The sequence below is a fragment of the Megalobrama amblycephala genome, linkage group LG6, assembly GCF_018812025.1.
Source record: "Megalobrama amblycephala isolate DHTTF-2021 linkage group LG6, ASM1881202v1, whole genome shotgun sequence".
Taxonomy (NCBI): domain Eukaryota; kingdom Metazoa; phylum Chordata; class Actinopteri; order Cypriniformes; family Xenocyprididae; genus Megalobrama; species Megalobrama amblycephala.
In genome coordinates this window covers 3,966-17,623 of record NC_063049.1, presented here as the reverse complement: position 1 = coordinate 17,623, position 13,658 = coordinate 3,966, and the positions used below count along the sequence as shown (strand labels likewise).

The following is a 13,658-nucleotide window of genomic DNA, read 5'->3' as shown; positions in this document are numbered from 1 at the left end:
GATAGTTAAACTTATTAATTACTGCATGTTTGATAGAGAGATCAGTGTTTGTATTCCCTGTGTCTGGGATGTACAATTAAGACAATGCATCGTCAGTAAATACATTAATAATAACGTGCTTTGGTTTATATCCTAGTTCAGAACGAATTCAAAAAGGCTCTTTTGTAGGTAGGCTATTACAGTGAAAATTTCAGTTAAGTTTTATTATAAATAATTATTTTAGGCTTTGTTGTGTTAGGCTAATAACACACCGTTTATGTTTTATGGGGAAAACCTATCAAAAAATCTGCTGTTTTCCAAAATGCAGTGTGATTCCTGATCAGGATATGAACTCTTGCACTTTAATAAACATAAAAAAATACACCACAAGACCATCATATATCTCACAGTCAGTGGCAGAAATTTCCTCAACAAATTATGTGCAATGAGCTGATCAGTGTTGGGCAAGCTACTTTGAAAAAGCAGTGAGTTAGCTACAGCAACATGGCAAAAGTAGTTTACTACATCTAAGCTATTTTTTTTAATTTCATTTTTATATTGAACCAAATTCATTCCAAGTCAACGCTATCTCAGTGATCAATAAAACTGTCAGTCAAACATAATTGTTCAGTTTAATTGCTTATTCAACAACTGTTCCAAACCAATTTGGTAACAAAAACAAACAAAAAACATGTGTACCACTTAATAACAAAACCAGGTGTCGAAAGTGTGTGTATGTGTACGTATGCGTACACACTTGTGTTTGCATGTGTATGTTCAATTTAGACTCAATTTAAGCACAGGGCCTAAAACTAACTTTTTGCCACACCTGCCAATGGCCGGCGACTTAAGAAAATTTACTGGCCAAAACTATTTTTGCCAGCTTTGAAACAAAAACAGGCAGTTATGACACCAATATTTTAGATACTAGTGAAAATTCACAAACCTCTATTCCAATTGTGCTAAAACTAGCTTAATTTATATAATTTTAATAGCCTACATTTTTAAAGACAAGTAAACAGTCAGTAATGAAATAAGAACAAATAATCAAATTACAAGCAATAGCACAAATAAATGCAATGCAACAAAGATAGGCTCCAAATTAAATAAACAGTGCTTTTCATGCAGGTCTAACAGTATTTTTCAGTTACAGCAATTTAATAAAGTAGGCTAATCAAATAAATACCACTGCATATTTTTCATATCCATACAAGTACAAGAGCAGTGAGTGATTTCCCTGCAGGTTATTTTGGGTTTTATGTTTATAACCTCTTTCTTTAGCTGCACCCCTGATCACGCACTTCTCCAGCACGCGCCTTCATGTAATCTAAAAATTATTGGTCATTTCATTTTACTGACTGACTAACATTCTTTTTTCGATCTCTTTATTAAATAATTAGTTATAATATATATATATATATATATACATATATATATATACACAAATCTAAATTGTGTGATTTCAAATACATTTGACACATAATTGAAAAACAAACCAAAACCTTACCAGTCTCTCTTTTTACTGACCAACAGAGAGACTGGTAAGAAATTAATGTAATGTTATCCCAGTTAAAGTCACATAATTGTTATTCATTAATGTTTGTGAATAAAATTCATATTTTAAAAAAACCCTTATTGTGTTGAAGTCATTGTTATTTGTCGCTAAGAAACGTAAAATCTGGTTGTGGTACAGAGTCAGTGAAACAAGTTACGAAATCATACATATTAAAGCATAAATTCAATCTTATTTAATCCTCCATATGAAGGTTTATGTGCTTGAATTATTTCAATTAATTAAACAATAGTTCAAAACAAGACATGTGCGAGAACATTAGGATGTATGTTCGCTTTGGGAACCAGAAAATAATGTTCCCGGAATGTTCTAGGAACCAAAATTGTTAGCTGGGTTGCTCACTTTGTCTCCCAAGCAAAGCTTACTCATTCATGTAGCCTATTAGAGAAAACTACGCTATCACTCTTAATACCCCCCATGAAAATGTTTAGCCTATATGTGACCCGTACTGGCAAAATTAGTCACAATGAGCAAATTTTCAAAAATGAGTTATTATTATTTTCACAATCTCTTTTATAAAACCTTAAAAATAATGTATGATTTATTGAAATCAAGAACAAATGACTGAGCTACACCCGTTTGAAGTCGATAGAGTCAGCAAAGTCAATTTTGAGAAAAATTGAGTTAGAGCTTTCTGAGGGTTCCAAAACAGAATCACCTAGCAATCATACCTTAAAATCTCTGTTAATAACACCTAATTTGGCACACACCTCTTCAAAACCAAATATCTATAGGAAAAATATATATCTTTTACAAATATATTTAAGTACTATACAGTGCCCTCCACAAACATTGGTACCCTTAGTAAATATGAGCAAAAAGCAGCTGTGAAAATAAATCTGCATTGTTTATCCTTTTGATCTTTCATTAAAAAAATTCACAAAATTCTAACCTTTTATTGAAGTAAAACAACTGAAAGTGGGGGGATACATTATGAAAAAAATGTTTTTCTGGGAAGTATATTCCCATTCATATTTACATTTTTTAGCACACCAGGGTGATCATGAACATGAAATTGTCCAGCCATGACTTCCTGTTCCACAGGAGTACAAATATTTGTAAACACAAAGGCCAAATTCCCTTAATCATTCATCACAATGAGTAAAACCAAAGAATATAGTTCTGATGTGCAGCAAAAGATGAGCTTCACAAAATAGAAAGTAGCTGTAAGAAAATAGCTAAAGCATTGAAATCCCCATTTCCACTATCAGGGCAATAAATAAGAAGTTCCAATCAACTAAATATGTTACAAGTCTGCCTGGAAGATGACGTGTGTCTAAATCGTCCTAATGCACGGTGAGGAGGAAAGTTTGAGTGGACAAAGACTCTCCAAGGATCACAGCTGAAGAATTGTAGAGATTAGTTGAGTCTTGGGGTCACCTACATCCTCACAATTTGTTCGGGAGGGTTTCAAGAAAAAAATCCTCTGCTCTCATCCAGAAACAATCTCCAGCATATTCAGTTGTCAGACAAGACTGGAACTTCAAATGGGACCGGCTTCTATGGTCAGATGAAACTAAAAAAGAGCTTTTTGGCAGCAAACCCACCAGATGGGTTTGGGGCACACATGGATAAAAAGTACCCCATGCCTACGGTTAAATATACTGCTGGATCTTTGATGTTGTGGGCCTATTTTTCTGCTGGAGGTCCTGGACATCTTGTTCAGATACATGGTATCATGGATTTAAAAAAAAAAAAAAAAAAAAACCTGCTTCTGCTAGAAATCTTATAATGGGCCGTGGTTGGATCTTCCACCAGGACAATGGTCCAAAACAAACATCAAAACCAACACAAAAATGTGTCACTGAGCACAAAATGAAGCTTCTGCCATGACCATACCAGTCCCCTGACCTGAACCCTAAAGAAAATAGTGGAGTAAACTGAAGAGAAGAAGCACCAACATGGAGCTGGGAATCTGAACGATCTGGAGAGATTCTGTATGAAGGAACGGTCTCTGATCTCTTGTCAGGTGTTCTCCAAACTCATCAGGCGAAGACTCAGAGCTGTTATCTTGGCAAAAGGACGTTGTAATAATCGGGTGCCAATAATTGTGGCCAACATGAACTAGAGAAAAACATTTATTTCATAATGAGTTTTCTCCCCCATTTACAATTTTGTGATTTTTTAAAATAAAATATCAAAAGGATAAACAATGAAGATTTATTTTCACAGCCACCTTTGCTCATATTTACCAAGGGTGCCAATATTAGTAGGGCACTGTAATTCTGCTTATATGTGTATATCAGGATCGTGCGCTGTCTGAGGCATCTTTGTGCGCACATTTCAAATCTGTCAGCGCAAGTAAGATCGATTTGTATACATCAGCATGAGTTTGAAAATCACATTTCATTGGTTCAGACTCATGCCATCAAAAATTTGCTATATGAATATTCACAAAGTTGGAATGCTGCACTTTAAAACAATATAAAACTTGTGCTGAGGGGAAGCGTGAGTGGTGAAGTGAGCAGAGAAAAACAAATTTTTAATTGCTATTTGAAACATTTGGATTTCTAGATGAGGGCTTAATGAACTCATTTTTTTGAAAATCTCAAATCCGACCAAAATCAACTTTTTTAACTTGTTTTGCCTGTAGCTCGTAATTAGCCTGTGCACATTGACTCATTTTGCCAGTATAGGTCACATATAATTCACATTTCTATTTTTTAATTTTATTACAAGAAGAAAAAAAAACATAATACATAGCCCTATTAAGTATTATTACTTTTAAGTGAGTTCCTTACCTTGTTGTAGTATCCATATGTAATAGCATTGGGTTCAACTCCAGCCTTTTTCATTTCCATTAAGACACGCACAGCCATGACGGGCATCCCCCACAGACCACACAACTGCATCACCACACGGTAACACACCTGTTAAACACATGTTAAACTACATATGCTGTAGGGTCACACCAAGGTCTACAGACATGAGTTATTCTTTTTAGAAAATTTAAATGTTATTTTGTTTGCAAGGAAAGCACTCAACTATAGTCTGAGATCTTAATGACCCCATTTAAGTTTTGTATTAACAACTGTCTTCAGATCTAAACACAAATGGACAGTACTAAATACAGATACTGTAAGCTGATCACTCCACTTTTGGTGGAGGTCAAGGTTGCATATGATGTGTCGAGTTAATCTAAAGTTCTGTTATTTTCTACTGTAAAGAAACCACCTTAACCAACCAGTTCAACACAAATTCAGACCACCTCAGATCCAGGCTTGCAGTTCACTTAAAACATGCAGCTGACATTTGCTAAGTTCCAAATACTTTTAGCTGCTTATATTTTATAGCTTATATTTAGCAGCCTACACTGTGTTATATATATATATATATATATATATATATATATATATATATATATATATATATATATATATATATATAGTAATATGAGAAGTGAATTGAGACCAACAAATCAATAAGAGATCAGAATCCATTCACAAGTTATTTTATATTGAATAAAATCAGCAAAAAATTATGATAAAATACAAGATTAAAATCTTTAAAAACCATTAAACACTATGGAGGACCAAACTATTCAAAATTAAATAATTAAATAAATAATGAATTCAATAAAACAACAATTAAATGTGTCAGTTTATTCTATAATTCAATAATTATTAAATTATTAATTTAATTAATTATTAATTAAATAATTAAATAAATCGATAAATAAATGTATTCCATGAAAACACATTTATTGTTTAATATATTTCACAATATCCTCTTTCACACACTATTATTGTATAAATATCTATTTTTTGCTTTTCAAAAAGCTGTTTTTTTTAAATAATATGCTGAATTTACAAATGAAGCCTATTTGACAAATCATGTATTTCCAAAGCACAATTTTCCCAAAGATTCTTTTCATAATAATAGAGGGCATTTCACAAATGCCAATCAACAGGCAGTGGGGCTGTGCTTTGCGCTAATTGTCTAATCCTTTTGGATTAATTACTTCTGGCAAGGTGAACTGAAAGGTGAACTGAAAGATTTGAAACGAATATGGCTGTAGTACTTGATCATAGACTGTAAAATAGGACTTGATCAAGTTAAAAACGCACTGCTTTCATTTGCAGATGAAGTAGAAGGGAATGTTTTGTTTGGTGATGCTCTGTTATCTGGATTTGGTGACATAAAGGATCTGCTAGTGGCAATAAGTGCATCAGAGGATCTAGTAAGTGATGACAACATATGGAACACTTTAAAGACGCGAATGAACGCAGAGTTCTTGTAGATGAGTAGTTATGTGACAGGCATAATTTGCGGGTGGGACATGTGATGTCCCCACCACATTTTGCCAGGACTGATATTGTCAATACCACTTTAAAAAAATATATATATATATATATCCCGCTGTACGAATATACCTAATGCAAATGAATCATATCCACTTGACATTAATTTATGTTAAAAAAGAGGCGCAGGAATATGTTGTTTTTGAAATCAGGTTGTGTGCTTGTTGCCACTGTTATGACAGAACGTTGAAGTGGCGGAACGTTCTATTTTGGCGTTCTATTCTATTTGAACATTCTATTCTATCTTCACACTAATGAGCGTGCATCAATCTATCGCTTTCAACCAAAACTTTCAACCAATTACCACCAAGCACTGCCCACTGTCTGTTGATTGGCAGTTGTGAAATGTCCTCTATTATTATTATGAAAAGAATCTTTGGGAAAATCATTATTTGGAAATATATGATTCGTCAAACAGGCGTCATTCATAAATTCAGCATATTATTATGAAAAACAGCTTTCTGAAAAAGAACATTTAAAGGTGCCCTAGATTCAAAAATTGAATTTACCTCGGCATAGTTGAATAACAAGAGTTCAGTACATGGAAATAACATACAGTGAGTCTCAAACTCCATTGATTCCTCCTTCTTATATAAATTTCATTTGTTTAAAAGACCTCCAAAGAACAGGCGAATCCCAACATAACACTGACTGTTACATCTTTTTTCAAAAGTGTGTTTAACTGTTTAGAAGCAGATCTCCTAGAAGTGGTAAACGCCTCACTTCTCTCTGGGACTTTTCCAAAATCCCTGAAAACTGCAGTTGTTAAGCCCCTCCTGAAAAAGAGCAATCTGGATAACACCATATTGAGCAACTACAGACCAATCTCAAATCTTCCTTTCATTGGCAAGATCATTGAAAAAGTTGTTTTCAATCAGCTGAACAAGTTCTTAAGCTTGAATGGATATTTTGACAACTTTCAATCTGGTTTCCGACCGCATCACAGCACAGAGACAGCGCTCATAAAGATAATAAATGATATTCGCCTAAACACAGATACAGGTAAATTATCAGTGCTGGTTCTTCTCGATCTCAGTGCTGCATTTGACACTGTCGATCACAACATACTTCTTGACAGGCTGGAAAACTGGGTTGGGCTTTCTGGGATGGTCCTTAAATGGTTCAGATCATACTTAGAAGGGAGAGGTTATTATGTGAGTATCGGTGACCATAAGTCTGAGTGGACATCCATGACATGCGGAGTCCCTCAAGGTTCAATACTCACACCCCTCCTGTTCAACCTATATATGCTGCCGCTAAGCCAAATAATGAGAGAGAACCAAATTGCATATCACAGCTATGCAGATGACACCCAGATTTACCTAGCCCTATCACCTAATGACTACAGCCCCATTGACTCCCTGTGCCAGCGCATTGATGAAATTAAAAATTGGATGCGCGTAAACTTCCTTCAGTTAAACAAAGACAAAACTGAAGTCATTGTGTTTAGAAACAAAGATGAAGTTCTCAAAGTGAACACGTACCTTCACTCTAGGGGTCAAACAATTAAAAATCAAGTCAGGAATCTTGGTGTGATTTTGGAGTCAGACCTGAGTTTCAGTAGCCATGTAAAGACAGTAACTAAATCAGCATATTATCATCTCAAAAATATTGCAAGAATTAGATGCTTTGTCTCCAGTCAAGACTTAGAGAAACTTGTTCATGCTTTCATCACCAGCAGGGTGGATTATTGTAATGGACTCCTCACTGGCCTTCCCAAAAAGATCATAAGACAGCTGCAGCTCATACAGAACGCTGCTGCCAGGATTCTGAGCAGAACCAGAAAACATGAACATGTACTGTTACTTGTTTATAAATCACTCAATGGCCTAGGACCTCAATACATTGCAGATATGCTCATAGAATATAAACCTAACAGATCACTCAGATCATCAGGATCAAGTCATTTAGAAATACCAAGGGTTCACTCAAAGCAAGGAGAGTCTGCTTTTAGCTGTTACGTCAGCCACAGCTGGAACCAGCTTCCAGAAGAGATCAGGTGTGCTCCAACAGTAGCCACATTCAAATCCAGACTCAAAACATATCTTTTTACCTATGCATTTGCTGATTGAGCACTGTGCTATGTCCGAACTGTTTGCATTTTATTTTATATGTATTATCTTTTATTCTTTTTATTCCTTTTCCTGTTTTTATTTCATTTTTAATGTATTTTATATCTTTTATGTATCATCTTGTTATTCTGACTTTTAATGCATTTTAAATATTGCTGTCTGGTTGAAAGAGCTGGGAGAATTAGGAAGAAAGCATTTGTGAATAGGTTAAAACTTGGTAAATTTGGATAAAGGGACAAACCATGGGGAAATTTGAGCTGTAGTGCATGGTTAAGATATCTCTGGATTACAGTCAGGACACTTTCCAAAGGGGGAAATTTCCAAAGGGGAAATTTGAACTGCGTTGCATAGATAAGATATCTCCGGAAGGGGGATTAGGGCTGTGTGGTGCAGTTTGAGGTGTCTTGGCAAAAGGGGAGATTGAAACTTTGTTTATCAGTTTGAAGTGCCTTAACAGGTAGCAGTCCTGTCGTGTGAGGAAGATCCATTCAGATCTGCTCTGATGGATAGATCCGTTTAGATCCACTCTGACGGACGACAACAACAACAACAACAACAACAAAAAAATCTCCCTAAGACTGCCTAGCTCATTCACCCAGATAGCAAAATTCTCTGTTTTTACTGTTATTTCTATTCCTTATGTTATATTTTTATTATTCTTCTTTTATGTAAAGCACTTTGAATTACCATTGTGTATGAAATGTGCTATACAAATAAAACTGCCTTGCCTTGCCTTGCCTTGCCTTGTTACGTAACAGCCGGGGTGTACGCCCCAACATTTGCATATGCCAGCTCATGTTCAAAGCATTACACAAGTGCAGCCAGTATTAACGTCTGGATGTGCACAGCTGAATCATCAGACTAGGTAAGCAAGCAAGGACAATAGCGAAAAATTAGACATGATTAGACATGTTGCATGACGAACACTTTGTAAAGATCCATTTTGAGGGTTATATTAGCTGTGTGAACTTTTTTTTATGTTGTTTAAGGCAAGCGCGAGCTCTTGGGGCGTGGAGCACGAGAATTAAAGGGGCTGCACACCCTGAATCGGCGCATTTATAATGATGCCCCAAAATAGGCAGTTAAAAAAATTAATAAAAAAAAAAAAACTATGGGGTATTTTGAGCTGAAACTTCACAGACACATTCAGGGGACACCTTAGACTTATATTACATCTTTTAAAAACATGTTCTTTGGCACCTTTAATTATAAAAAAAAAAGATATTTAAACAATAATAGTGTGTGAAAGAGGACATTGTGAAATATATTAAACAATAAATGTGTTTTCATGGAATTTTACAAAATAAATAAGATACATTTATTTATTGATTTAATTAATCAATCAATTAATTAATTAAATTAATTATTTAATTATTTCAGAATAAACTGGTACATTTAATTGTTGTTTTATTGAATTCATTATTTAATTATTTCATTTTGAGTAATTTGGTCCTCCATAAAACACAGGCATTGTCTTCTTAATATATCATATAAACAAGGTATATAATAAAACTATGGATGCACCATATTGCTCTTGTGAACTCATATTCATTAAAATGCTCCGATACCAAAAACTGATACCATGCGTTAGATTCCCTACATTATTACAGAAAAATGTCATGTGATTACTGTGCTGCTACACTGGAGTGGCTCTAAATGTGCGCCATAGATAAAAATACGATAGAGCAATAGAATGAACAGTGAACACAACAGAACAGTAACAGAAGCTTGTACAATACATTTGAACAGGCATAATGAAAACAGATGAAGGAAACATCTATTAGCTAAACGAATTAAGACAACTAATGATTTATATTATTTTGGTTTCTCTACTCAATATTTAAAAAAATATATATTTAAATCATTTAAGTAATATAATAATTATTCATTTAAATTATTGTATTTAAGTTTTTTTTTTTTTTTTTTTTAATGCAATGAAAATACAGGTTTGGTTACTCTTGGTGCATTTCAAGTCCTCCTGGAAAGTTTGTATTTACCAGGTGGGAAGTTGTGTTTACAACGTCAGATGCGTTCAAGTCACTTTTGTCAGAGCAAGATGGTGGTGTACCTTATTTTTATTAACAACACAAAAATACAGCAAGGTTTTTGAAATCTATTTCTAGAAAAGAAAGAACAAAGAATGTGCATCAGGTGTGTTTTGCTTTTTGATGTTTTTAATTAATTTATGAAGTCACTGTAAAATTTATTGTTACATATTATATTGTTATATTACAATGCTAATATATATAGTGCAGGGAATTATCTTATTTTGTTGTAAATAAAAAAATCCTGACAATGTCACTGCTAAATATTGTGGTATTCCATCATGGTTCTTACTGACACGCCCCCAACTCGTAAAGATCGGGGCTTAAAGAAAATCCCAATGGTATTTACAACATTGTGGTGGGGTTCATGTGTGTTCAACTCGTAAAACAATCTTTTCGACATGACTTGAACGCACCATCTGTATCGGTGAGAACGAAAAATTAAATTATCAGTATCGGACTCATTCTGGAAAAACTGGTATCACCCTAATAAATATACCCTATAAAACTTATTAAAATTTAAACAAATATTTTTGTCAAATATTTAATGTACGCACCTCATCAAGCACCTCCACTTCAGAGCTCCTCATCTTGAGCAGAACATTGAAGGCCTGCTGCATAGCGCGGGGTTTGGAATGGGCTATACGCATACTGGCAGGAAGACAGATGAACCACAGACTGTAGCAGTGACTAAACAGACACTTTGCCCACTGGGGTGGATTGGAATAGAAACGCTTTGCCAACTTGTAGGCCATTTTGATTTCCTGTGTGGAAAAAAAGTGAGACCACAAAGGGCTATTAAAGGCCATTTCCTGATAGCTTTCAGGTGCACGAAACAAATACTAAATAACAACTTGACTAATCAAACAACTCAAACTTAATTCTGTTTAGGGACAAACAGTGCAGAAGTATTAGCCACCTATACACCCATTCTTACTGAAAAAAAAACACTAGGGTATCTCCAAAGAGCACACAACCAGGGAAATAGCAACAGTTGTGTTTGGGGAAGTTATTCTGTGACTGGTTCAGATCAGCTGATCTTGGTTTACATTTTAATCTCTGCATCTAGAGCAAAGTGCTACTCGACTCAGAGTGCTTGAGTAACTAATGTTACAACTAGCACACACAGACTGCCAAAATGACATAACTCTGTTGAAATGGAGACCCACTGGCCAATTCACATAGTATCCACCCTTAATAGTACAGTTTGTAAACAGTTTGATGAATCCATGACCTCAAATTGATGAAAGTCATGATTCTGATAAAGGTCATAATGTCATAAAGGTCATAAGGCTATGAATTTAGCTAGATACTAAGGCTTACATGCAAACTTACATGCAGGAATAATCCAACTAAAATGACAAGTTTTTAGTGAGATTGACAAGTTTATACTTTTTTTTAGCTGTAATAGCTCAACAGCTATACTTTAGGTTTGAATTTAGATTCACAGTCACATGTTCTGCCCCAAGTCCTGCATTTGTAAGATGTCAAGTTAAAAATAATAACTTTTTAAAATTTTTAGGACTCCTGTGTACATGTAATGAAAATCTGCAGTTGGAAAATCTAAATTTGGACCATATGAGATAGCATTTCAGAATTTCTAGTAGTCTGGTACTATAACATCCTATAAGAGAATCTTCACCTGTTTGGTTCTTTTGGCCAGCAGGGCAGGGCTACTGGACACACTTGCCCCTGCAGTTCTTGTACTCAGCGCTGGCCTCAGCTCTTGCGGACGATCAAACAACTCCAACCGTAAACAAGGGAAATTCTTATAACTGTGGAAAAACAGATGACTCATAATTAGAGGAGCACAGAATAAAATCAGAGTTCTATCATAATCACAAAAAGTCTAGTTAATACAGTACTGACAGAAACACAATACCACAGACAGTATACCTATAGGCCATTCCCTCTACATTTGATTTACTTGTTGACATATACAAGATGAAATACAGATTTTTTGCATATTTTTTATGGAAGTATCATATTGTATGAAAGTATCATTCTGTTTAATCCATAGTTCTAGTTATCTTTTATCATTTTACTGTTCAGTTTCACATTTACATTCTGTTGACATTTCACAAACTCAGTTAAAATATGAACATCTTTGTGTCTTCCTGCTACACCTATAATTGTAACACAACACAAAACATCACTTGAAAACAACCTTGGGATACAGAATGACAGAGAAATGGGGGGAGGGGCTATTATATTGCAAACAGTGCCAGCGGAGAGCAAAAGTGCTTGGCCAGTCTCAAGCTTATACTGTGAGTGACAGACAGACACTCAGTGAGTTTAGATGCATCCAAATAGATTGTGGGCTTGTACTAATGGATAAAGATGCTTTAGATGAGATTAGGGCTGAGGGAGGTGTAGGGGCGAGAGAATGGCAGCCACATAAAGTAGGTCTGAACAGAAATTTCCAACAAGCAAGTTGCCTTGAAAAGGAATAACCATAGAATTGCAAATTAAGGGTATTACAAAAGCTACAGAATTTATTTCCAGTCATTTATCTTCAACTCCAGCCACAACAATCATTATGCTTCTGTAATTCTGGAAGAACCTCAGATACTTTGATCTTCTGCACAGCATATTAACAAATAGTCTCCACACCAGGGACGTGCACAGGGGGGTTGCTCAGGTTGCCTGGGCAACTGCCCATATGCCCTTCTCGACTCACGTTGCCCTTCCGAGGTGGAAAAAAATCAATTAAAAAATCGTACAATGGATGCAGAACTTCACGTAGGCCTAGATAAAAAAAAAAAAAAAAATCACAAAGCCTCATTCACTTCCATATTCGGGCACCCGTCCGAAAGTGAAAGTCAGTAGGGGAAGGGCAAACTCTGTTTACGTGGCTGCGGCGCTGCACGCGACCGGCACCTGAGCTGAGCCTGCATGAGCGGCACTAGAAGGAGATTGTCGCGGTTTTCAGGTGAGACGACTTAACGTTGTCGGAAAGGTGAGTAAGGTTATAATCGTAAACGAAAACGAACGAAAAAACGAAAACTAGGTGGGAAAAAACATCATCGTTAACTGAAATAAAAATAAAAACGAGGCATTACAAAAAAACGATAACTAACCAAAACTGTAATGTGTGTTTGGCAAAACTAACTAAAATAAAATAAAATTATAGATTAAATGTCCTTAGTTTTCGTCTTTGTCAATGTCTTTCATAGAGCAAACGTTCAGCTGCATTTCATTTCCCTGCGTCTCTCACTCACGCGTTTCTCTCACATACTCGCGCGCGCACAGCCCCTCCCCTCCGTGGACACCGCGCCTCCATGAGAACGAGTGTTGGAAGCAAGTTCGCGAAAGGTTGGTATCTTGTGGAAACCTTTACACAATCACACATTAAAAAGTGGTATAAAAATATTTTTAATTCTGAATATAATTTTGTCAGTGTGTTAATGTCGACCTGAGAAGCGATTGGTACTTTAGAAAGTTAACTAGACGCAAGTTTGAGGTAAAATGCACTTGGGTTGTCGATGTCAAAACACTATTTAAGCTGTGATTCAAGTAAGGAATAATTGACGACGGGCCGTTGAATTATTAGAAAAATAATGCACACCTGAGGTGGTGATTCGGTCACGACTCGAAGCGGAGTCAATTATTCCGCTTATACCACGGTTATTCTCAGTCCTTCATACCAGTGGCGTAGCCAGAATTTCATTTTTGGGGGGGCCCCATC

The 13,658-nt window shown here is 35.5% G+C and overlaps 1 protein-coding gene across 2 annotated transcripts in view; it reads right to left on the bottom strand.

Annotated features, from left to right (window-relative positions):
• The window catches only part of dennd4c (DENN/MADD domain containing 4C), a 43,257-nt gene extending 31,269 nt beyond the window's left edge, over window positions 1-11,988 (bottom strand). Inside the window, exons 1-3 of one of the 2 annotated variants that reach the window (XM_048192429.1) lie at window positions 11,613-11,988; window positions 10,528-10,734; window positions 4,294-4,422 (exon numbers count right to left, since the gene is read on the bottom strand). In XM_048192429.1, the coding sequence (XP_048048386.1) occupies window positions 4,294-4,422; window positions 10,528-10,734; window positions 11,613-11,768 (492 nt within the window). In that variant the 5' untranslated portion in view covers window positions 11,769-11,988. The remainder of the gene's footprint in view (window positions 1-4,293; window positions 4,423-10,527; window positions 10,735-11,612) is intronic. The other variant, XM_048192428.1, reaches the window with a different exon arrangement.
• Window positions 11,989-13,658: the final 1,670 nt, after the last annotated feature.